At 34.6% G+C, this 23,091-nt stretch overlaps 1 protein-coding gene across 29 annotated transcripts in view; it reads left to right on the top strand.

The window, feature by feature from the left end:
* The window catches only part of PPP1R9A (protein phosphatase 1 regulatory subunit 9A), a 389,269-nt gene that overhangs the window by 274,977 nt on the left and 91,201 nt on the right, over window positions 1–23,091 (top strand). For 16 of the 29 annotated variants that reach the window (XM_074035500.1, XM_065542309.2, XM_065542321.2 and 13 more), the window contains exons 5-6: window positions 15,741–15,876; window positions 21,436–21,501. In XM_074035500.1, the coding sequence (XP_073891601.1) occupies window positions 15,741–15,876; window positions 21,436–21,501 (202 nt within the window). The remainder of the gene's footprint in view (window positions 1–15,740; window positions 15,877–21,435; window positions 21,502–23,091) is intronic. The other 13 variants (XM_074035497.1, XM_065542316.2, XM_074035502.1 and 10 more) reach the window with 1 other exon arrangement.

The raw sequence follows: 23,091 nt of genomic DNA, 5'->3' as shown, positions 1-23,091 counted from the left end.
ACTCACATCTGTAATCCCAACACTTGGGAGCCAAGACAGGAGGGTTGCTTGAGACCAGGAGTTCAAGGCTGCAGTGAGCAATGATGGCACCACTGCACTCCAGCCTGGAGACCCTGTCTCAAAAGAAAAAATAGAAATGAATGACAAATGAGTTTTTTAATAGATATGTACGTTTATATTTGGATATATACCTGGATGTGTAATTTCTATGCTTGGAAGCTTTTGTTTCTTTTATATTAAGATTATTTCCATTTGAAATGCAGTAAACCTTGAAATGTTTTTACTTTACTTATTTCATTGTTTTTGTTGCCACTATAGTACAAGGGGCAATTGAGAATTTCACTTTTTATGAGAGCTTTTTGTTTTGTGATTTTGAATAATAAAGTGTTATATGCAGTGGAGAGCAGTGAGGGAATTTTCATATTCATGGAAATCATCCACCATTGTGGATTTTGTGTTTACTCCTAAGATGACAGAAGCAACTACTCTGGATTTTGGATCATGGATATTAGATCTCCTTAATGTTGAATATATAAGAATGGTCAACAACCACTGTTGAGAGAAAGAGTAAAACCAGCAAGGATTTCAAACAAACTAATGAAATGAGATTTTGGCTTGATGAGACATTTTCTGGTGTCACTATATACAGATTAACATTTTGCATACTACCTTTGTAATGTTCATATACATTAATGTTTAAACCTAAGACATCAAGGCTAACTACTAAGCAGAGAAATGTTATTCCTGGAAAGGATGTAGTATTTTTGGAAAGTACCTTAAGTTTATATCTATTAAATAGTGAGTAGTTCTTGAAGTGGCATGTGTTAGGCAAGGTGTTTTTTTTTTTTTTAAGAATTCAACTTTTTGTTTACAATAAAATATAGCATAGAAAAATACTCTTTTTTTTTTTCTTTTAAGACAGGGTCTCTCTTGCCCAGGCTAGAGTGCAGTGGCACGATCTCGGCTCACTGTAGCCTCTGCCTGCCAGGTTCAAGTGATTCTCCTGCCTCACTCTCCCAAGTAGCTGGGATTACAGGCAGTCACCACCATGCCTGGCTAATTTTTTTGTATTTTTAGAAAAGACAGGGTTTCACCATGTTTGCCAGGCTGGTCTCAAACTCCTGACCTCAGGTGATCTGCCTGCCTTGGCTTCCCAAAGTGCTGGGATTACAGGCATGAGTCACCAGTCCTGGCGAAAATATTCTTTTTTTGATGGGGGGGACCTAGTCTTGCTGTGTTCCTCAGGCTGGAGTGCAGTGGCGCAATCTTGGCTCACTGCAACCTCCACCTCCTGGGTTCAAGTGATTCTCCTGCCTCAGCCTCCCGAGTAGCTGGGACTACAGGCACCTGCCACCACACCTGGCTTTTTTGTATTTTTAGTAGAGACGGGATTTCACTGTGTTGGTCAGGATAGTCTCGATCTCTTGACCTCATGGTCCCCCCGCCTTGGCCTCCCAAAGTGCTGGGATTACAGGCATGAGCCGCCACGCCTGGCCAAAAGTATTCTTATAATTAGTATTGGGTTAGATAGAAAAATCGTTTCAAAGAACTGTTGCCTATAATTAAGTTTAAATATTTCAGATTCCGCTTTCTTTATTTTTAAAATCTTTTATTTTATTTTATTTTATTTTATTTTATTTTATTTTATTTTATTTTTAAATGGAGTCTCAACATGTCACCCAGGCTGGAGTGCAATGGCCAGATCCAGCTTTCAAAAGCAATCATCTTCATAGATGAATTTTTAAATTTTTTAATGTTAAGTATATAATAAGGTATATTAATCTAGCTCCCAATATAGAAAGGAAAAATATGTAAGAATGTGCGATTACAAATAAGGAGCAAGAGCTTGGTTGTCTAGGACTTTTAACTCTTAACTACTGTCAGCAAACTAGTGAAAATAGCTAGAGTTAAATTTACCACTACATACTCATCGAAATCAAGTTAAATATTAAAAAGCTATCAAATTTGGAGAAAAGCCATGTAATATAATCAAATAGAAACAATGAGGCACTGTGCTTTTCTAAAACACTCTAGGATCTTGTGACCCACCAATGAAGGTATCCCAATATTCAAGTATAAGTTGTGTGCATCTGTTTTTATTTTTTAGAGATATATATTTCAGGTATTAAATGTATATACAGTAGATGTTTGTTTGAATGAAATTATTTGTTATATAAGAACTGATAACTATATCCTGGTGTAGCTTTTTCATTTAAAGAATTGTTTCATTTTATTTATGTATTTATTTCAATCGTTTTGGGTGAATAGGTGGTGTTTGGTTGCATGAAAAAGTTCTTTAGTGGTGATTTCTGAGATTTTGGTGCACCCATCACTGAAGCAGTGTACACCGTACCCAATGTGTAGTCTTTTATCCCTCATCCCACTCCAGAATTTCCTCCCAAGTCCCCATAGTCCATTATATTATTTTTATGCCTTTGCATCTTCATAGCTTAGCTCCCACATATAAGTGAGAACATAGGATGTTTGCTTTTTCATTACTGAGATACTTCACTTAGAATAATGGTCTCCAACTCCATCCAGGTTGCTGCAAATGTCATTATTTTCTTCCTTTTTATGGCTCAGCAGTATTCCATGCTGTATATATGTGTGCCACATTTTCTTTATCTGCTCGTTGATAGATGGCATTTAGGGTGTTCTATCTTTTTACAATTGAGAATTCTGCTGCAAAAAAACATGAGTGGGTGGGTGTCTTTTTCATATAATGACTTCCTTTTGTCTGTGTAGATACCCAGTAGTTAAATTGCTAGGTCAAACGATAGTTCTACTTTTAAGTTTTTAAGGAAACCCCATACTGTTTTCCATACTGGTTGTACTAGATTACATTCCAACTAGCAATGTAATAGTATTCCCTTTTCACCACATCCATGCCAACATCTGTGTTTTTTATCTTTTAATTATGGCCATTCTTGCAGGAGTAAGGTGGTATCACATTGTGATTTTGGTTTGCATTTCCCTGATAATTAGTGATGTTGAGCATTTTTTCATATATTTGTTAGCCACTTGTATATCTTCTTTGAAAACTGTCTATTCATGTCCTTAGCCCACTTTTTGATGGGATTTTTTTTTTTTTTTTTTTTGTCTTGCTGATTTGAGTTCTCTGTAGATTCTTGATATCACTCCTTTGTCAGATGTATAGATGGCAAAGATTTTCTCCCACTCTGTGGGTTGTCTGTTTACTCTTTCTGCACATACTTTGCTGTGCAGAAGCTTTTTAGTTTAATTAGGTCCCATCTATTTACCTTTGTTTTTGTTATATTTGCTTTTGGATTCTTGTTCATGAACTCTTTGCCTAAGTCAGTGTCTAGAAGAGTTTTTCGAATGTTATCTAGAATTTTTATGGTTTCAGATCTTGGATATAAGTCTTTGATCCATCTTGAATTGATTTTTGTATAAGGTGAGAGATGAGGATGCAGTTTCATTCTTCTACATGTGGCTTTCCAATTACTCCAACACCTTTTGTTGAATAGGGTGTCCTTTCCCCACTTTATGTTTTTGTTTGCTTTGTCAGATATCAGTTGACTGTAAATATTTGATTTTATTTCTGGGTTCTCTATTCTGTTCCTTTTGTCTGCATGCCTATTTTTATACCAGTACCATGCTGTTTTCGTATAGCCATGTCGTATAGTTTGAAGTCAGGTAATGTGATGCCTCCAGATTTGTTCTTTTTGCTTAGTCTTGCTTTGGCTATGCAGGCTCTTTTTTTGTTCCATCGAAATTTTTAGGATTGTTTTTTCTGGTTCTGTGAAGGTTGATGATAGTGTTTTGATAGCAATTGCACTGAATTTGTAGATTGCTTTTGGCAGTATGGTCATTTTCACAATATTGATTCTACCAATCCATGAGCGTGGGATGTGTTTCCATTCATTTGTGCCATCTATGATTTCTTTCAGCAATGTTTTGTAGTTTTCCTTGTAGAGATCTTTTGAAACTCCCTAAATATTTTTTTGGGAGGGTGGGGAACTGTTGTAAAAGAGGTTGAGTTCTTGATTTGATTCTCAGCTTGGTCGATATTGGTGTACAGCAGTGCTACTGATTCATGTACATTCATTTTGCATCCTGAAATTTTACTGAACTTATTTGTCAGATTCAGAAGCTTTTTGAATGAGTATTTAGTGTTTTCTAGGTAAACGATCATATCATCCACAAACAGCGACAGTTTGACTTCCTCTTTACCAGTTTGGATGCCCTTTATTTTTTTCTTTTGTCGGATTGCTGTGGCTAGAGCATTTTAGTACTATGTTTAATAGAAGTGGTCAAAGTGGGCATCTTTTTCTTGTTCTAGTTATCGGGAGGAATGCTTTCAACTTTTCCCCATTCAGTGTAATGTTGCCTGTGGGTTTGTCATAGATGGCTTTTGTTACCTTAATGTATGTCTCTTTTATGCCAATTTTGCTGAGGATTTTAATTGTAAAGGGATGCTGGATTTTGTCAATGCCTTTTCTCCATCTGTTGAGATGATTATATGATTTTGTTTTTAATTCTGTTTATGTGGTGTGTCTCATTTATTGACTTGTATATGTTAAATCATCCCTGCATCTCTGGTTTGAAGCTCACTTGATCATGGTGGATTATCTTTTTGATATGCTGTTGGATTTGGTTTACTAGTATTTTATTGAGGATTTTTGCATCTATGTTCATCAGGAATGTTGGTCTGTAGTTTTCTTTTTTTTTGTTCTGTCCTTTCCTGGTTCTGGTATTAGGGTGATACTGGCGTTATGTAATGATTTAGGGAGGATTCCCTTTTTCTCTATCTTTTGGAATAGTTTCAGAAAGGTTGGTACCAATTGTTCTTTAAACGCCTGACAGAATTCATCTGTGTATCTTTTTGGTCCTGAACTTTTGTTGTTGTTGTTGTTGGCAATTTTTAAAGCTACTATTTCAGTCTTACTACTCATTATTGATAAGATCAGAGTTTTCATTTCTTCCTGACTTAATCTAGGAGGGTTGTATATTTTCAGGAATTTATCCATTTCCTCTAGATTTTCTGGATTTCATGCATAAAGGTGTTTATAGTAGCCTTCAGTGATCTTTTGTATTTCTGTGGTGTTGGTTGCAATATCTCCCATTTCATTTCTAATTGAACTTATTCGGATCTTTTCTTTTATTGGTTAGTTACACTAATGGTCTATCAATTTTGTTTATCTTTTCAAAAAAACAGCTTTTTATTTCATTGATTTTTTTGCATTTTTTGTTGTTTGTTTCAATTTCGTTTAGTTGTGCTCTAATGTTGGTTCTTTTCTTCTGCTGGGTTTGGATTTAGTTTGTTCTTTCTCTAGTTCCTTGAGTTGTGTCCTTAAATTGTCTGTTTGTGCTCTGTTAGACTTTTTGATGGAGGCAGTTAATGCTATGAACTGTCCTCCTAGCACCACTTTTGCTGTGTCCTAGAAGTTTTAATATATTGTTTCACTATTATTGTTTAGTTCAAAGAATGTTTAAATTTCTATCTTGATTTCATTGTTGACCCAAAGATCATTCAGGACCAGATTATTGTATTTTCCTGTATTTGCTTAGTTTTGAGGGTTTTTTTTTTTTTTTTTTTTTTTTGGAGTCCAAAAATTTCCAGTTTTATTTCCCTGTGGTCTGAGAGGGCACTGGATATAATTTTGATTTTCCTTAATTTATTGAGACTTGTTTAATTTATTAATTTATTGATCTATCTTGGAGAATGTTCCATGTGCTGATGTAAAGAATATATATACTCTGCAGTTGTTGGGTAGAATGTTCTCTAAATATCTGTTAAGTCCATTTGAAGTCCATTATTTTGTTGACTTTCTCTCTTAATGACCTGTCTAGTGCTGTCAGGTGAGTATTGAAGTCCCCTATTATTGTGTTGTCATCTATCTCATTTCTTATATCTAGTAATAATTGTTTTATAAATTTAGGAGTGCTGCGTTGGGTACATATATATTTAGGATTGTGATATTTTCCTGTTGGACTAGTCCTTTCATCATTATATGATATCCCTCTTTGTCTTTTTTAACTGTTGTTGCTTTAAAGACTGTTTTGTCTGATAGAAGAATGGCGATTCCTGCTTGCTTTCCATTTCCATTTACATGAAATACCTTTTTCCACCCCTTTAAGTTTATGTGAATCCTTATGCCTTAGGTAAGTTTCTTGAAGACCACATATACTTGGTTGGTGGACTTTTATCCATTCTACCATTCTGTATCTTTTAAGTGGAGCCTTTAGGTCATTTATACTCAGTGTTAATGTTGGCATGTGAGATACTATTTTATTCATCACACTAGTTATTTCCTGAATACTTTGTTTTGTGTGTGTGTGTGTGTGTGTGTGTGTGTGTGTGTTGTGTTGTGTTTTGTTTTGTTTTTTTTGAGACAGAATCTCACTCTGTCACCCAGGCTGGAGTACAGTGGGGCAATCTCAGCTCACTGTAACCTCTGCCACCTGGATTCAAGTGATCCTCCTTCCTCAGCCTCCTGAGTAGCTGGGATTACAGGCACCTGCCACTGCACTCGGATAATTTTTGTAGTTTTAGTAGAGATAGTGTTTCATCATCTTGGCCAGGCTGGTCTTGAACTCCTGACCTAGTGATCCATCTGCCTCAGCCTCCCAAAGAATACTTTGTTTTTTCTTCATTGTGTTATTGTTTTATAAGCCCCATGAGATTTATGCTTCAAGGAGGTTCTATTTTCGTGCATTTCAAGGGTTTGTTTCAAGATTCTTGTAGTGCTGGTGTGATAGTGATGAATTCTCTCAGCATTTATTTCTTTGAAAAGTCCTTTATCTCTCCATTTTGAAGCTTAGTTTTGCTGGATACAGAGTTCTTGGTTTGTAATTATTTTGTTTGAGGATGCTAAAGTTAGGACCGTAGTCCCTTTTGGCTTATAGGGTTTCTGCTGAGAAATCTGCTGTTAATCTGGTAGGTTTTCCTTCATGTTACGGCTTTACGTTCCTTTAGGTTACTGCTTGCTTTTGCCTCACAGCTGTTAAGATTCTTTCCTTAGATAACCTGATGACTATGTGCCTGGGTGATGATCTTTTTGCTGGTGATCATCCATTACACACAAAATACATTTTGCAATGTATTTCCCAAGTGTTCTTTGAGCTTCACTGTATTTGGATCCTCTTCCTCCTCAGGAACACCAGTTATTCTTAGGTTTGGCTGTTTAACATAATCCTAAATTTTTTGGAGGCTTTGTTTATTTTTAAAAAATTATTTGTCTTTGTCTGATTGGGTTAATTTGAAGACCTTGACTTTCAGCTATTATTGAAATTTTCCAGTGCATTTTTTATTTCTCTAAAGTGCGTACTTCATTTCCAGAAGTTGTAATTGTTTTTTCTTTATGGTATCTGTTTCTCTGGAGCATTTTTCATCCATATCCTGTGTTTTTTCCTTAATTTCTTTAAGTTGGTTTTCATCTTTCCCTGGTATCTACTTGAGTAGTTTAGTAATCAACCTTCTGAATTCTTTATCTGGCAAATCAGAGATTTCTTCTTGGTTTGGATCCTTCGCGCATGTTATAGAATCTTGTTTTGCCACATTACCAGAATTACTTTTCTGATTCCTTCTCATTTGAGTGACCTATTTCAGTGGAAAAATCTGGAACTCAAGGGATGCTGTTTAGATTCTTTTGTCCCGTGGGTGATCCCTTGATGTGGTACATTTCTTCTTTCCCTAGGGATGGGACTTTCTGCAAGCCAGACTTTAGTGACTGATGTTGCTCCTCTGGGTTTAGACACCTAGCAGGGTTACTAGGCTCTGTGTTAGTGCTGGGAAATGTCTGTAGAGAGTCCTGTGATGTGATCCATCTTCAGGTCTCCCAGCCATGGATACCAGTACCTGCTCTGGTGGAGCTGGCAGGGCTGTGAAATAGACTGTGTGAGAGTCTTTAGTTTTAGATACATTGAGGATGCTGGCTTTCTTGAATGCTGGTTATGCCAGCAGTAAAGTTGTCACATGGACACACTGAGGACCACTGGTTAGCTGGGATTTTGCAGGCAGTGGAATTAGCTGTTGTCTTCTCCTCCTCAGAACAGGATTGTTCTGTCATGAGTTGCTGTAATGTCCTAAGTTGGTCAGCCTCCAGCCAGGAGGTGGCACTTTCAAGAGATCACCAGAGTTTTTGGCCTGTCTTTCAGAACTTCCAGTGGCCTGCCACTTCTTTCAAAGCATCCATGAATTCTTTTAGTCTTCCTGGTACATTCCTGTGGTGGTTCCTGGATTAAAAGTCCACATTGTGAGTCTCTACACATTGTTCTGTCTGTCCCAGTGGGAGCTACATGTCAGCCCTGTCTCCTGTCTGCTGTCTTGACTCCACAATCAGCTTTTTCATTTTTACTGAAACTTAATTCCACGTTGAGATTTTTAAAATTTCAACATTAAATAAGTGCCATTTTTGACTAGTACATAAATTTTATTAAAACAACTAAATCTGAAAACTAAGGAATTCATAAATTATCATTTTTTATAACCTCTCATCATTTACGTGGAGCATGTAGGATCTTTATGACTTCAGTTTAGTAAATTGTAAATACAATTTAATTGTTGTTTAACTTGTATTTGACAGCTTACCAAATAAACTAATGAAATGAATCCCACATAATCTAGATACCTATACTCCAAAGAACAGTACATGGATATTTCTTGGCCTGATAATAAATGAAAAGAAAGGAATAAGTGATGTATCTGCTTTGGCTTATTGTATCTCAGCATGAAGGAGAGAGAGGGCAGTTCTTAGTGAAATAATGCACATTAAAACAAGATAAAAATTTTTAATTGACATGATTGCATATATTGAAGTGGTACATAATTATGTTTTGTTATATAATGTATAGTGATCATATCATGGTAATTAGCATATCTTTGATCTCAAACATTATCATTTTTTTATGTTGGGAACATTCAGTATCCTCCTTCTGGCTATTTGAAACTGTGTAATATATTATTGTTAACTCGAGTCATCCCACAGCAGTATAGAACACTAGTATTTGTTCCTTCTATCTAGTGATAATTTTTGTCCAAGGTAATTTCATTTAACACAATAAAAAGCCAGGCTAAAAACATAAACCTTAATTGTAGATTTTAGTTTTGGTATTGCATTATTTGGCAATGATAAGCTTAGAAAAAATACTTAATTTTTAATTTAATTCCTTAGATTTGTTTTCTGTTAATTTATTCTTTATACCTAAAAGATAAAAAGATCCCACTATTACTTTTACTGTCACACATTATTTTTCTTTGTTGAAGCAAAGAAAAAAGTTTAGAATGTGACAAGAGAAAATATTATTATCTTAAAGAAAATTTAAGTTTAAAAACAGGCTGATTCAGTACATGTTGTCATTTCAGTTAAAGATAATGTATAAGATATGAATCATAGTTGTGCAGAAATATCAATTGATTTGGCCACATATATTTAGGACTGATTATTGCTGACTAATGTTATATTTTTGAAAGTTTTAAAAATTCAATTAAAGTGATTATATAGATTTATACTTTAATATTTCAGTGGCAACAGAAATTTCGGTTTTCAGAGCACATTTTAGATTAAAGATTTTATCCTTTTCCTATGGTTTACTCATAAAAAATCAACTCTATTTTCAATACTGTGATCAAATAAAAGGGAATTGAGACAGTGTGTACGGTAAGTACTTTTTTTTCATCATTTCATAGTGTTTATTACCTACTGTCAGATTGTCCAACAAAGATATTGTAACAGTGTGCATTGTAATCAATAAGTAATGTATAAATATGCAGTTTCACCATGGCCTCAGCACTATTACAATTTGTTATTTTAATTTGTTATTTTATTATTTACTGAATAGATAGGAAATGGCATCTCTATTTTCTTTTCAATTTAATGTTCTTTGCTTACTAGTGAAAGGCTGATACATTATCTATTAATGTTGCCACAAAAGTTTCAGATCAATTTACAGGAAGTACTTTTAAATGCATTTGGTCTTGTCTAGATTAAAACAACAATGTATATTTATTAAACCCTCACTAAGCACCACATACTTAGTTTTTTTATCGATTATATAGTATTTATTATGGTTAGTATACTCATTTTACAAATGTGGAAACAAAAGCTTAGAAATACTAATACATCCAAGGTCACAGAATCGTTAAGTGGTATTTATAGTTTGGTGGATTTGTCCCATCAAAGCTGGTTTTCCCTTTTACTTACCATTTTAACTCCTAAGTTGTACTATCATAGCATACCCATACTCTAAATTCATAACTGAAATAATAACTTTACTTTAAGTTTTACATTTTCTGCTGAATTCTCTTTATGCTAGTTGTATACAAAGTCTTATAGGACATATTTACAAAGACAGCATAAAATAGACCAGACACTTAAGAACACACAGGAAGGTAATTTGAATGATATAGATTTTTCAGTATGGGAGATTTTATCAGTTTCATCATAATAACAATAGTGCATTCAAGTTCTTTCATGTATGTGCCACATTTTATTCTTTTATCACCCCTTCAGACACATGAGGTTGTATACTAATCTCCACATGAGGAAAATGAGGCAGGGGCCTGTTGTTTGGTTCCACTTCTGCGTGCTTTCCATCTGGATCATACTTATCAGGATGGCATTCTATTATTGCAAACCTGTGCTTTAAATTTACTGGATTACAAAGCTTTAAAGATATGTGGATCTGGGTGCTATAACACTGCTCAAAATAGCTGCCTGAATGAAGAGATATATGTACTTTAACATTACACTTTTAAAAGTGAGTATATTTCATGAGATGAATTGTCTGTCTTATGTGCAATTATAAATCTATTTCATAAGACTGTAGAGTGATTTTGAATACAAAGCAATATTGGACAAATAGTAAATTACGTTAAATTGTATGGCAAATTGAGAAAGTGAAACTGCGATTTTGAGCAACTGTGCCTTCATGATTTAAAATGCAAGTTTCTCATGCAGTGTGGAACGATTCTTATTTCCTCTCAAACTTCTATTATAAATGCATTTATTCTTTTTAATTTTAGCTTCACAAATAATTCTGATTTGGAATTAGGGATCTTTTTTTGAGGATAGGAAGAAATTTGCAAATTATATTAGAGTTTTGATTTGTGATAAATGACTATATAATTTATTATATACTCTGTTATAATCTGAACTATATAAAAATAATTTTCTGCTTTAAAATCTCTCACAGGGTCTTTCTTAAGACACTTTCATTCACCTCTGGAAATAGCAACAGTAGTTTCTAATCTTTGGCTAGCAGATAATTTCTAAAATCATCTTTCTTTCTCCCTGAATTGTAGTCTGAGTAGCACTTGTCTTTCAGAGAAAATGAACTTTATTTCTATTAGAAAAATTGTTAAACTAAAAGATCTGGCAATAACATTCTCAAATAAGTTTAAAGAATTTATGGCTAAAATGAATTTGAATTCTAATTTACCTTTTACTTTGAGCTAGGCTGCTGTTTTCAATTTATATGCGTTTTATACATTAACTGCTACCCTCGATTTCCTGTCAACTTTGTAGTAAGCGATACTTTGAAATGCTACTCTATGATGCATTTAAATAAAGATAAAAGGTCAATCTAGGCTTTTCTAAAATTACCATTCTAGGATATAAGCTTCTGAATTGCTTTATATTTGTATCATTAGACATAATTTCTGACATTTAAAAATTTACCAAAAATGTAATGAATTCAAGGTAGTCATTATTTGTCTATGGATTCGTTTAGCATGTTAAAGACTTTATATATCTTTAACCGTAAAAAACATAATGTCGCTAAATAAAATTATTCTGTGTATCTCTAGGCAAACTAGAACTCATGTTCTAGAATTCTAGATCAGCAGTGAACAAAGCGAGGATGTCTGCTCTTACACCTTCTTTTTAATATATGTTGGAAGTTTTAGCCAGGACATTAAGGCAATAAATACATAAACAAATAAATAGATAGGAAAGGAAGAAGTAAAATATGTATTTCTTCATAGTGGATGTGATATTATATATCAAAAGATTCTAGGAAATCTACAAAAAGCTACTAGGATTAATAAATGAATTTAGCAAGGTTGCAGAATACAAGGCCAGTATTCAAAGATCAATTATATGTCTATACTTTAAAAACAAATAACCAGAAACAGAAATTTAAAAACCAATATCACTTACAATCCAAAAAAAAAAAAAAAACATGAAATACTTAGAGGTAAATTTAACAAATGATTTTTTAAGACCTGTATACTGAAGACCATAGTATATTATTGAGAGAAAGTAAAAATCGGAATGAATACATAGATACACCATGTTCGGGGATCAGACAAGTCAATTTTGCTGAGATGTCAGTTCTCTACAAATTAATTTAGAATTCAGAGCAATTCTAAATTAAACCCAGTGGGCTTTATTTTAGAAACTGACAAGCTGATTGTAAAATTTATATGGAATTGCAGAGGAAAAACAATTGATACAGAGTTAGAAAACTCACACCACCTAAAGACTTATTATATAGTAATCAGAGGAATGTGTTATTAGCATATGGTGTTGAAACAATTCATTATCAATTTAGAAATACAAAAGGAAACTCCACCCTTACCACACATCATACATGAAAATTAATTTACAAGATATCATTGACCTAATATAAAAGCAAAACATAAACACTTTAAGAAGAAAAATAGGAGAAAATCTTAACAATCTTAAATCAGGCAGAGGCTTTTTATGTAGGAAGCAAAAGCCATCAATTTTTTTTTTTTTTTTTTCTTGAGACAGGGTCTTGCTTTGTCACCCAGTCTGGAGGGCATTGGTGCAATCATGGCTCACTGCAGCCTTGACCTCCTGGGGTCAAGCAGTCCTCCCACTTCAGCCTCTCAAGTAGCTAAAACTACAGGTGCATGCCACCAAACCTGGCTATTTTTTTTTTTTTTTAGAGATGGGTCTCATTTTGTTGCTTAGGCTGGTCTTGAAATCCTGGGCTCAAACAGTCCTCCTACCTTGGCCTCCCAGAGTGCTGGGATTATAGGCATGAGCCACCGTGTCCAGTGTGAATTTTTAAAACAAAGTGATAAATTAGACTTCCTTGAGAGATACAATTTAAAAAATGAGAAAGCAAGCGACAGACTGGGACAAGTTAATAAATAAATTAAATGCATAAACACATAGATGTATATTGTGTATGTGTTTGTATATGTATATTGAACATACATGGACCAGGATATGTGTCAAGAATATATAAAGGACCAGGTGTGGTGGCTCATGGCTGTAATCCCAGCACTTTGGGGGGCCAAAGTGAGAGGATCATTTGAGGCCAAGAGTTCAAGAACAGCCTGGGCAAAACAATGAGTTGTCATCTCTATAAAACATTATAAAATGAACTTTGCCAGGCATGGGGCACATGCTTGTTACCTCAGCTACTCAGAAGGCTGAGGCAGGAGGATTGCTTGAACCCAGGAGTTCTAGGATACAGTGAGCTGTGATCATGCCACTGCACTCCAGCATGGGTGACAGAGCAAGACTCTGTTTTAAAAATAAAATACACACACACGTGTGTGTGTGTGTGTGTGTATTTTTGTCTATAAAGAACAAATATAACTCAATAATAGACAACCTAATTTTCAGTAATGGATAAAAGAGTTGAAAAGATACTTCGCTGGAGAAGATATGTGAATGGTCAATAACTACATGAAAAGATCATATGGGCAATGGAAATTAAAACCGTTATGAAATACCACTAGATACCTACTAGAATGGCCAAAATTATTAAAGACAGTACTAAGTGTTGATGAAGATGCAAAGCAACGTCAGCTTTTATGCATTGCTAGTGGGAATATGAAATGATACTATTACTTTGAAAAACAATTTGACAATTTCTTTATAAGTTAAATATACATTTACCATATGATTCATCAATTCCATTATTTGTCTAAAGGAAATGAAAACTTATGTTCACATAAAGACTTGTTCACAAATGTTTATAGTAACTTTCTTTGTAATATCAACCCAAATACCTATCAGTAGAAAAATAAACCAAACGTGATGTATTCAATACAAATGGAAAACTATTTAGTGATAAAAAGGAGCAAATAACTGATACTTACATCAACATGGATAAACCTCCAAATCATTGTGGTGAGCCAAACAAGCTAGACACCCTAAAATTCCATTTTTATAGAACTCTGGAAAAGATAAATATAGGCCCAGGATGAAGATGACTTACTGGAGAGGAATATAAGGAAATATTTTGGGTTGATGGAAATGTCCTGTATCTTCATTAATGTGGTAATTACATGTTTACGTATGTATCACAATTATTGAACTGTACATTTAAAATTCATGTATTTTATTGTGTGTAAGTTGTACCTGAATAAAGATGAAAAAGATAGTATTTATAAATTCTATTAATACTTGATTTCCAAAGGAAAATAACGCAAAAGATAAGTGAACACTTAAAGATAATTTCAAAGTAAGTCTTGCTTGAAACTATATAAAAGTATTTATTAAAAGGCAATTAACTACTAACATCCAAGGGTGAAAATTTTGACCTTTAGTGTATTATGCAGAAAAATTATGGTATATTTCTTTTAAAATTGATCAAAGACAGCAACATACATTAATCAGAGGAAAGCATCAATTAAATGTAGAAACAAGATTTAAACAAAGATTCATATTAAAATGATGATAAGTAATACTTAGAAACTGCATCCTGGAGACACACTTGTATTTTTAGAAAAACAGAAACATGTATATTAGTGTGAAAAGATGTCAAAAAACAAATATTAAAATGTTGAGCACAACACATTATGTTGACAAGAATATATCGTAAATGACTGTAGCTTGCAATAAGGAAATATCTTCCTTGTTTTTCTCTTTAGGCTTTTTTTACAGGCATTAATATCAACAAATATTTCCTTTCCTCCCTTTATTTATTGAACCATACCCCTTCTCATGCTATCTTTTCCCCGAAAGGAAGTGAATTAATTCACCACCTCTTCTTATTACAGTTTTTCATTTTAAAAACAAAAAACACTACTTAAGTTTTCCCTTTCTCTTATTTCCAAAGTTATATATTTAGCCACCTAAGTTATGCTGTACTTCAAAATGTTTGTTGTTGTTGTTGGTTTGAGACAGAGTCTCTGTCACCCAGGCTGGAGTGCAGTGGCACGATCTTTGCTCACTGCAGCCTCCGCCTCTCGGGTTCAAGTGATTCTCCTGCCTCAGCCTCCAGAGTAGCTGGGATTACAGGTGCACACTACCAAGCCTGGCTAATGTTTGTATTTTTAGTAGAGATGGGATTTTGCCAACTTGGCCAGGCTGCTGTCGAACTCCTGACCTCAAGTGATCCACCCACCTTGGCCTCCCAAAGTGTTGGGATTACAGCTTGAGCCACTGCGCCTGGCCCTCAAAATGTTTTTGAACAATTTTTGTTATAGTTATGCAAATGCTTCTTGAGTTCAATGGTACAGGAAATTATGAGCTTGCTTCCATTTTGTATGGCATCAAAAATGTGTAAAGTGCTGCAGAATGGGTTACCTATGTTACATCTTCTCTTAAAATGATAATTTTTATGGTCCTTTACTTTTCCCCCCTTCTTTTATGAGCTGTGTCGTTAAAAATCACTTCAATTGCTCATCTAACCTTTCTTCTCACCCAAGAAAACCATTTTGAAGTCCGTAGGTGATATTACTTTCTTGAGGCTTGATGGACCCTGCTGAGATCAAACCTGCTTGTTACTTTTCTTAGCACTCCTTTTTGTTGGAGAGTCTTAAATATTAGTCTTTGTTAACCTTTCCACAGATTTGTTATTGGGCGGGAAAAACCAGGACAAGTGAGTGAGGTTGCCCAGTTGATAAGCCAGACACTGGAACAGGAGAGGCGCCAGAGAGAGCTGCTGGAACAGCATTATGCCCAGTATGATGCCGACGATGACGAGGTCAGTAGTGCTTGCAATGATTATTTTTCCCACATTTTCTAATTCATGAAACTCTCTCTACTGTATAACAGTATGAAACAGTATGACAGGTTTTATGCAGTTTCTTGAGGAAGGTGTGTCCACATTGAACTAAAATTCTACCTTAGAAAAGAAATACTACTAGCATCTGATACACACTTAAGAATCAAGTCATGGTATCCTTTTTACAGTATGAAGACTGTGGACACAAATAAGTCTTATATTTTGCACTATTATAAAGGAAGTCATAGAAACAGAAAAGGATAAAAACACAGAAATGTGAATAATGTCTGTCTTTATTGGTGGAATTGGGCGATTTTCTCTCTCTGCTTTATATTTTTTCAATCTTTTCCAAATGTTCTACTATAGTATGTAATGCTTTTCCAAAAACTTGGTAAACACACCCAAACACAAACAAATATACATAGAAAAGTAGTAAAGATTGCTGAGTGTTTCCAGTGTCTTTTTCCCCCAGGAAGAGAAAGTTCTTTGGATCTGCTCACTATGATTTGTGCTAACATAATGCAGAACAAAGCTTTCCACTAGCACGTGTTCCATAGAGTAGATACATATTGGAATAATTTTACATCCTGCTTTCTGTAAAAGATCAAGTAAATGAATAGAAGCTAACCCTCAAGTGAAAACAGCTCTCCAGAACCCTTGTGTGCTGTAATATAATACAGATGCTGGTCTGTTTCTAATGTCATTGTCAAATGTACATTGATATAACGGGACAACATGCTTTATTATAAACACATTTAAACATGCATATGTTTCATATTGGCATGTCAAAAGATCCATCAACAATTTAATTGTAGTATTTTATACTCCATATCCTAGTATATATTCAGATAAAATAAATATTCTTCATTCCAGCTGATATAACCACAGTGAAACTTCATATATTCAACCCCTTCTTTTCTGAATATATAACTTTTCAGAATTTTGCTTTCTAGCCAGGATATAGAGATTAATAAACAGACATTCAAATATTTTCACATATTTTTAATCTGAGATGTTTTAATCCCAATATATATTAAGATCTCATGAATACGTGGTATAATGAGGATATATTCTCTACTTATTTTAGTAGAAAATTAGAGGTGGTATATCTGTTAACTTTTGATCAAAGAATAATACACTAGAAATCCTTTAAGTGAATGAATTAGACTCTTAGAACTTGATTTAATTTATTTTCTTACTTGATGAGTCCATTTGAAATGGCAAGTATATTTTCATTACACTGAGATATTTTGCATGAAAAATGTTCTCTTGAATTTTCAAACTAAAAAAGGGATTTCCTCAAATATTTTGAACTTGTATCTTTCTTGGTTTTCAATTCTCTACATTAGTATTTTGTATTTTATCAAAGACACCAATTTGCTTTGACTGCAAGCTTTTTCTAAGATTGTAGAATCATTTTCTGCAGGTTTGATTTTTGCATCCTCACTGTGCTAGGATTTTTGGTCTTAGGTTCAGGGGAGTACAGTGACATCAAGTGGTGGAAGGGGACGTGGCCAGGCTTTCTAGTCTGTGTGCCTTGGTGTCTTTGGCCTGAAAGCACAGGGATTGGGCTAGATCACAAAATTCCTTCCAGCTTCTAATGTTCCATGAATGTGAAATAAGCCATCAAGTCTAACAAGCAGAGGGGGCAAACAAGATAGTCACATTTTTAAGGCACTCCAAGTAAAACATTTAGATCACAGACCACACATTTTCTACAGTTATTTTGAGGCACTGATCTCATTCATTCCCAAAAGTTGATATAAGATTTAGCTTTTTCTTTTTCTTTTTTTTTTTTTTTTAGACACAGGGTCTTGCTGTCACCCAGGCTGGAGTGCTGTGGTGCAAGCATAGCTCAATATATCCTCAAGCTCCTGGGCTCAAGCCAACCTTCTGCCTAGCCTCAGCCTCCTGAGTAGCTGGGACTATCGGCACACAGAACCACATCCTGCTAATGAAAAAAAAAATTTTTTTTTAAATAGATGAGATCTCACTTATGTTGTCCAGGCCTGTCTTGAACTCCTGGCCTCAAGCAATCCTCCTGCCTCAGCCTCCCAAAGTGCTAGGATTATAGGTGTGAGCCACCCCACCTGGCCCAGATTTTTCTTTAACTTGATAATTTGAATAGATGGAAAAAGAATATTTTTTACATGACATTTATACTTAGGAATGTATCACATCTTAAATGGCAGATTGCTTATAGATTTTTGTTTGTTTGTTTGCCTGCTTTTGTAAAGTAATCAGAGTTGTCACCTGAGCAGATATTGTCAGGGGCAAGGAAATTAAGTAAATATTTAGTGGCAGGCACTTTGCAAGGTGTCTTTCCTACATGATCTCATTTAATCTTTGATGCAGCCAGAAGAGATTTTTTTTTTTCCCTAGAAATGCAGCAACTGAGGTTTCTTCTAGTGGTATGTCCAGTAGCTGGCAGAGTTGGAACTGGAATAAGGTCTTGCTGGCTCAAAAGCCTAGACTCTTTGCAACACACTGTGCTGTTTTTCAGTAGAGTATACAGAACACTCCTGCTCTATTCAGGCAGACACAGAATAACTGGGTAACAAAAGATGTTAAGAGAATTACTGTTTGGGGTGCTACAGTTCAGGTTCTATGATTCTTTGTTTTGTATTTCTAATAATAGGGAAATCAAGTCTTTGGATAATTATTTTACTCTATCTAACAGTCCGTAAGAATCATCTTCATAGAGTTTAAAGGGAAGAATGATTGAGTACTCAATTTTTAAAATTAGTTTAGCTTTGAGTTAAACTGTTTTTTCTTTCTGCAAGTTGTAGAAGTAAAAACAAGGTGCTTGCTATGTTACTCCAAGTAACTCACTTTATGGAAAAATGTCAAAGAGAATTTTCCTTTGTATCTCTTTCTCATCCTCCTCTGTGACTTGGGTTTTTTCCCTTTTTTGTATGTTACACACTGCCTCACCAAAAGATGCCCAGATAAAAACCAACTGTTAATTTTTGTTATATAGGAGAGATGAAAGCTGTACAAATAGTGAAAATCGACTCCAATGTTAAAATTTCAAATTATCATTTGATTCAAATTCTTTTCTTTCTAATGCTAAGAAATATTATTTATTTATTTTTTATTTTTTTTTTTTGAGACGGAGTCTCGCTCTGTCGCCCAGGCTGGAGTGCAGTGGCTAGATCTCAGCTCAATGCAAGCTCCACCTCCCGGGTTTACGCCATTCTCCTACCTCAGCCTCCCAAGTAGCTGGGACTACAGGCACCCGCCACCACGCCTGGCTAGTTTTTTTGTATATTTTTTAGTAGAGACGGGGTTTCACCGTGTTAGCCAGGATGGTGTCGATCTCCTGACCTCGTGATCCGCCTGCCTCGGCCTCCCAAAGTGCTGGGATTACAGGCTTGAGCCACTGCGCTCGGCCTAAAAAATATTATTAAATTGATTGATTTGAGTGCTTTTTCCCCATTTTCCATGTACTCCCTGTCTTCCTTTGTGAACGAAGAATAAAATGCCCAAGAGGCATAAAGGAAATGAGAAGAACAAATGTTGAATATATAATGAATAAATGCTCCTTGAATAATTGAGTTAATTTCATATATAATCCAACAATTTATTGATTGATATATCTTTGTTAAAATAAGGCCTGGATGTGTGTATGTAATCAGTCACTTGGTTTTTTACTTTTATGATTTATAGAATCATCTTGTGATTTCCAAGTTAGAGTTATTTTTATTTGACAGTATCCCTTGTGACATTCCCTGCACCAGTAAGGAAAACCTCCAATTAGATTCAGAGCAACCAAGTTCATCCAACTGATTTCCAGAGCCAGCTCTTAGATCAGCATTTTCTGCTGAAGGATAGATAGCTTCTGTTTTTTATCAAATCATCCAGTTGATTGTAACTTGGAACTTGTCACAGTGACAGAGGGTATTTGCTTGCTTGCATTCACTACATGGAAAACATCACAATGGGAGAAATAGCTCCTGAAATTATAAACCTACAGTGGAGCTCTAAGAACTATATTGAGGAAGATTACCTTACAATATATTATGTATGCTTAGACATATCTGTTTCAATGCTTTAGGAAATTATAAGTCATACTCTAGTAGAATTTAAGCTATATAGATAATTTTCAAACTATTTAAATTTCTGCTTTTTCTGTTTTTTCTTCCTCTACATCTTTAGAAGGGTTTAAAATAAGCGAAGAGCCAATTTTATTTTAATTTGCATCCCTGTTTTTGTTTACTCTTTGTTAAACATTCTGATTTAAAAAAAAAATGTTAAAATGGCTCTGCTTAAAAGCTGTAGAATAAAAAGGAGGATCCTATTTAAGAAGAGGGAGATGAATATCTGAACAATTGAAAAATTTTAAATGTATATCTGAATATATCTGTGATTCATGATTTAATTTCTGTTTAATAGAAGTATTGATCACTTGGGTTTTTTTCTTTCTTTCTCTTTCTTTTCTAACAATCTGAAAGGTTGCCATGGAGGATTTCAGTAAATCCCTCAGACAGTCAGCACTATTTCATGACACTTGGGGGGTATGATAAATTTTTCAACTAGAATTTAACTTTTTAATTACATTTACTCTCTTGTCATGCTCCACCACTATCAGTGTGTAGCCTTTTAGTAGTGAGATGATGTAATTATGGTATATATTTTGTGTAGCGTGTATATATTATGAGTATTTTTTATTTAAGAGCATTGTGCAGTTTGAAGTGCTGCAGGCTTAGAGGAAATACAGTATGAACTGGTGCTATATTCCATTTCTGAATTAGAAAATAAGTATGGTCATTGAAATTAAAATAAAGTATTGCATTGTAAAAATTATGATTATTTGGCTTCCTTAAATATTCTTTTAAGGTATAATATTTATGACATTGTAAAGTCTTAGCTATAGATAGCATTTCAAAGTCTCCTTAGGCAGTAGTTCATAAGAAGGTTAATCATCACTCCAGAAACTGAAGCCCCTTCTTCTAAAATATAATTTAATCTTTCTTTCATAATTTGTTTTCATTACTGGAAATTAATATCATTATAAGAATGTTATAGCAACAATATATTTTTAGAATCTTTTAAAGTATTAAATACAGTTTAGAGTAGCTGCCCACATGGGTATGGTTTTTTTATTGCTTGTGTTGGCATGTAATAATTAGAGGAAAAATATAATGGAAGCTTTGGTTTGCATAAGTATTAAAAGGTATACAAGAATATAATATTTATGTTATAAAAAGTGTTAGAGGGATAACATTAAATTTGACTCATACTGTTTGCCATTCCTAGTTGGAAACAGCTTGTGTGTGTAAACAAGAGATTGCAGTTATTATGGTTGGCCTTTTAATCATGTGAATACAATAATGTAAATAGACTTTATACTGAATAATACTGAGAAACTAAGAGTGGGGGCATTTTTTACCAACATGCAGCAATATTGTCTTAGTACTTAACACTGTGTATAACAGTAAGCACTGGGACTCAGTGTTTTTCTACCCTTTATCATTTCGCTTTTCTCTTTGCAGTGGGGGTTAAGCCTTCTTTAATATTTTTTGTCAACCATTTTAGAACACTGTGGCTGAATTACAAGGAATGTCTGGCAACTGCAATAACAATAACAACTATTTTCTTAAGGTTTGTTTTTTGGTTGAAAGTAATGCTTACCTGTACTTTCCTGCTTTATATGTAAAATTAAATATTCTTTGTGTCTTATTAACTATCTGTATGTTCTGAAGAACTTCTCTAGAGTGATGTGTTTTGTGCATTGAATAATAGTTTGAAAATAATCATAAAAAAACATTTAATTCTGAAACATAGCATATATTTTAGGTATAGCTTCTGCAATTTAGACTCATTTCTTAATATTTAGCCATGGATATTTTTAACCCCTAACACTTTAAATATCTTGTGATTGAAATTAAAGGGAAAAAACAAATGTCCAACAGCAGGTCTGTATGATGTTTATACAGTAATAATGTACATAGTGATTTATACTGTCTGTAAATCCAGTACTTTTTAAGAAACTAATCTTTTGATACAAAATTCTTGATTTTTCAAAACACTAGATACATATATCTTTAAATTATAGTAGCATTTAGTTGCATGATTTATATGGTAGACATATCAAAATATCTAAAATGATACTATACTTTAAATAATAAAATAATTCTCATTATGTTTAGTTGCTGTTAATATAGATAGAGGTGCTTAAAAATGGAGGTTGAGTGTATGTAAAAGGCAGGCTGATTTATGGCAATTAGAGGAGCCTGAAGAATAAAAGAAATATATTTAACAGCCTGTTCACAGACTCCAATTTGGTCTAATCTCTAAAATCATTAAATTTAATTACATCCTTTGGTTTATGATCCCCAAATCTATAGCAACGGTCATTGTCATTGAGGCCCAGAATCACAAGGTGCTTGGAAAACATTCTGTTTAAGACTCTATCCATATGTGCTCTAGCCTAAGTAGTGTATACGCACGCTTCACACTGGCACCACACACGCACCACACATGCCCACACACACACCACACACACACACACCACACCTACCCATGCACACACACCACATATACCTACACACACACACACACACCACAATCACACCACACATACCCACACACACACACCACACTCAAGCCACACATACCCACACACACCACACATACCCACACATACACCACACACACATACACACACCCACGCAACCACACTCACACCACACAAACCCACACACACACCACACACACATGACAAACACATTACACACACCACCGTCGCACACCACACATACCACAAATACACACCTCACACACCCCACACACACACACACACAAAACACGCACATACCACACATACCCACACACACACCACACATACCCCCACACACACCACACACACCACACATACCCACACGCACACACCACACATACCCAAAAACATACACACCACACATACACACCACACATACCCACGCAACCATACTCACACCACACATACCCACACACACACCACACACACGACAAACACACTACACACACCACCCTCACACACCACACATACCACAAATACACACCTCACACATGCACCACACACACCACACACACTCTGACCCCACAGGGTAGACATCCTCCTGTATTTGAAAGATTTTTCTCTAGAAATATTCTTCGTATATGGAGATGTTATTTTTTAATACACTGTGTACAGACAGAAAGATGGGTAAA

The sequence above is a fragment of the Macaca fascicularis genome, chromosome 3 (genome assembly GCF_037993035.2).
Source record: "Macaca fascicularis isolate 582-1 chromosome 3, T2T-MFA8v1.1".
In the NCBI taxonomy this organism is placed as follows: Eukaryota; Metazoa; Chordata; class Mammalia; order Primates; family Cercopithecidae; genus Macaca; species Macaca fascicularis.
This window is presented reverse-complemented; position numbering and strand designations above follow the sequence as displayed.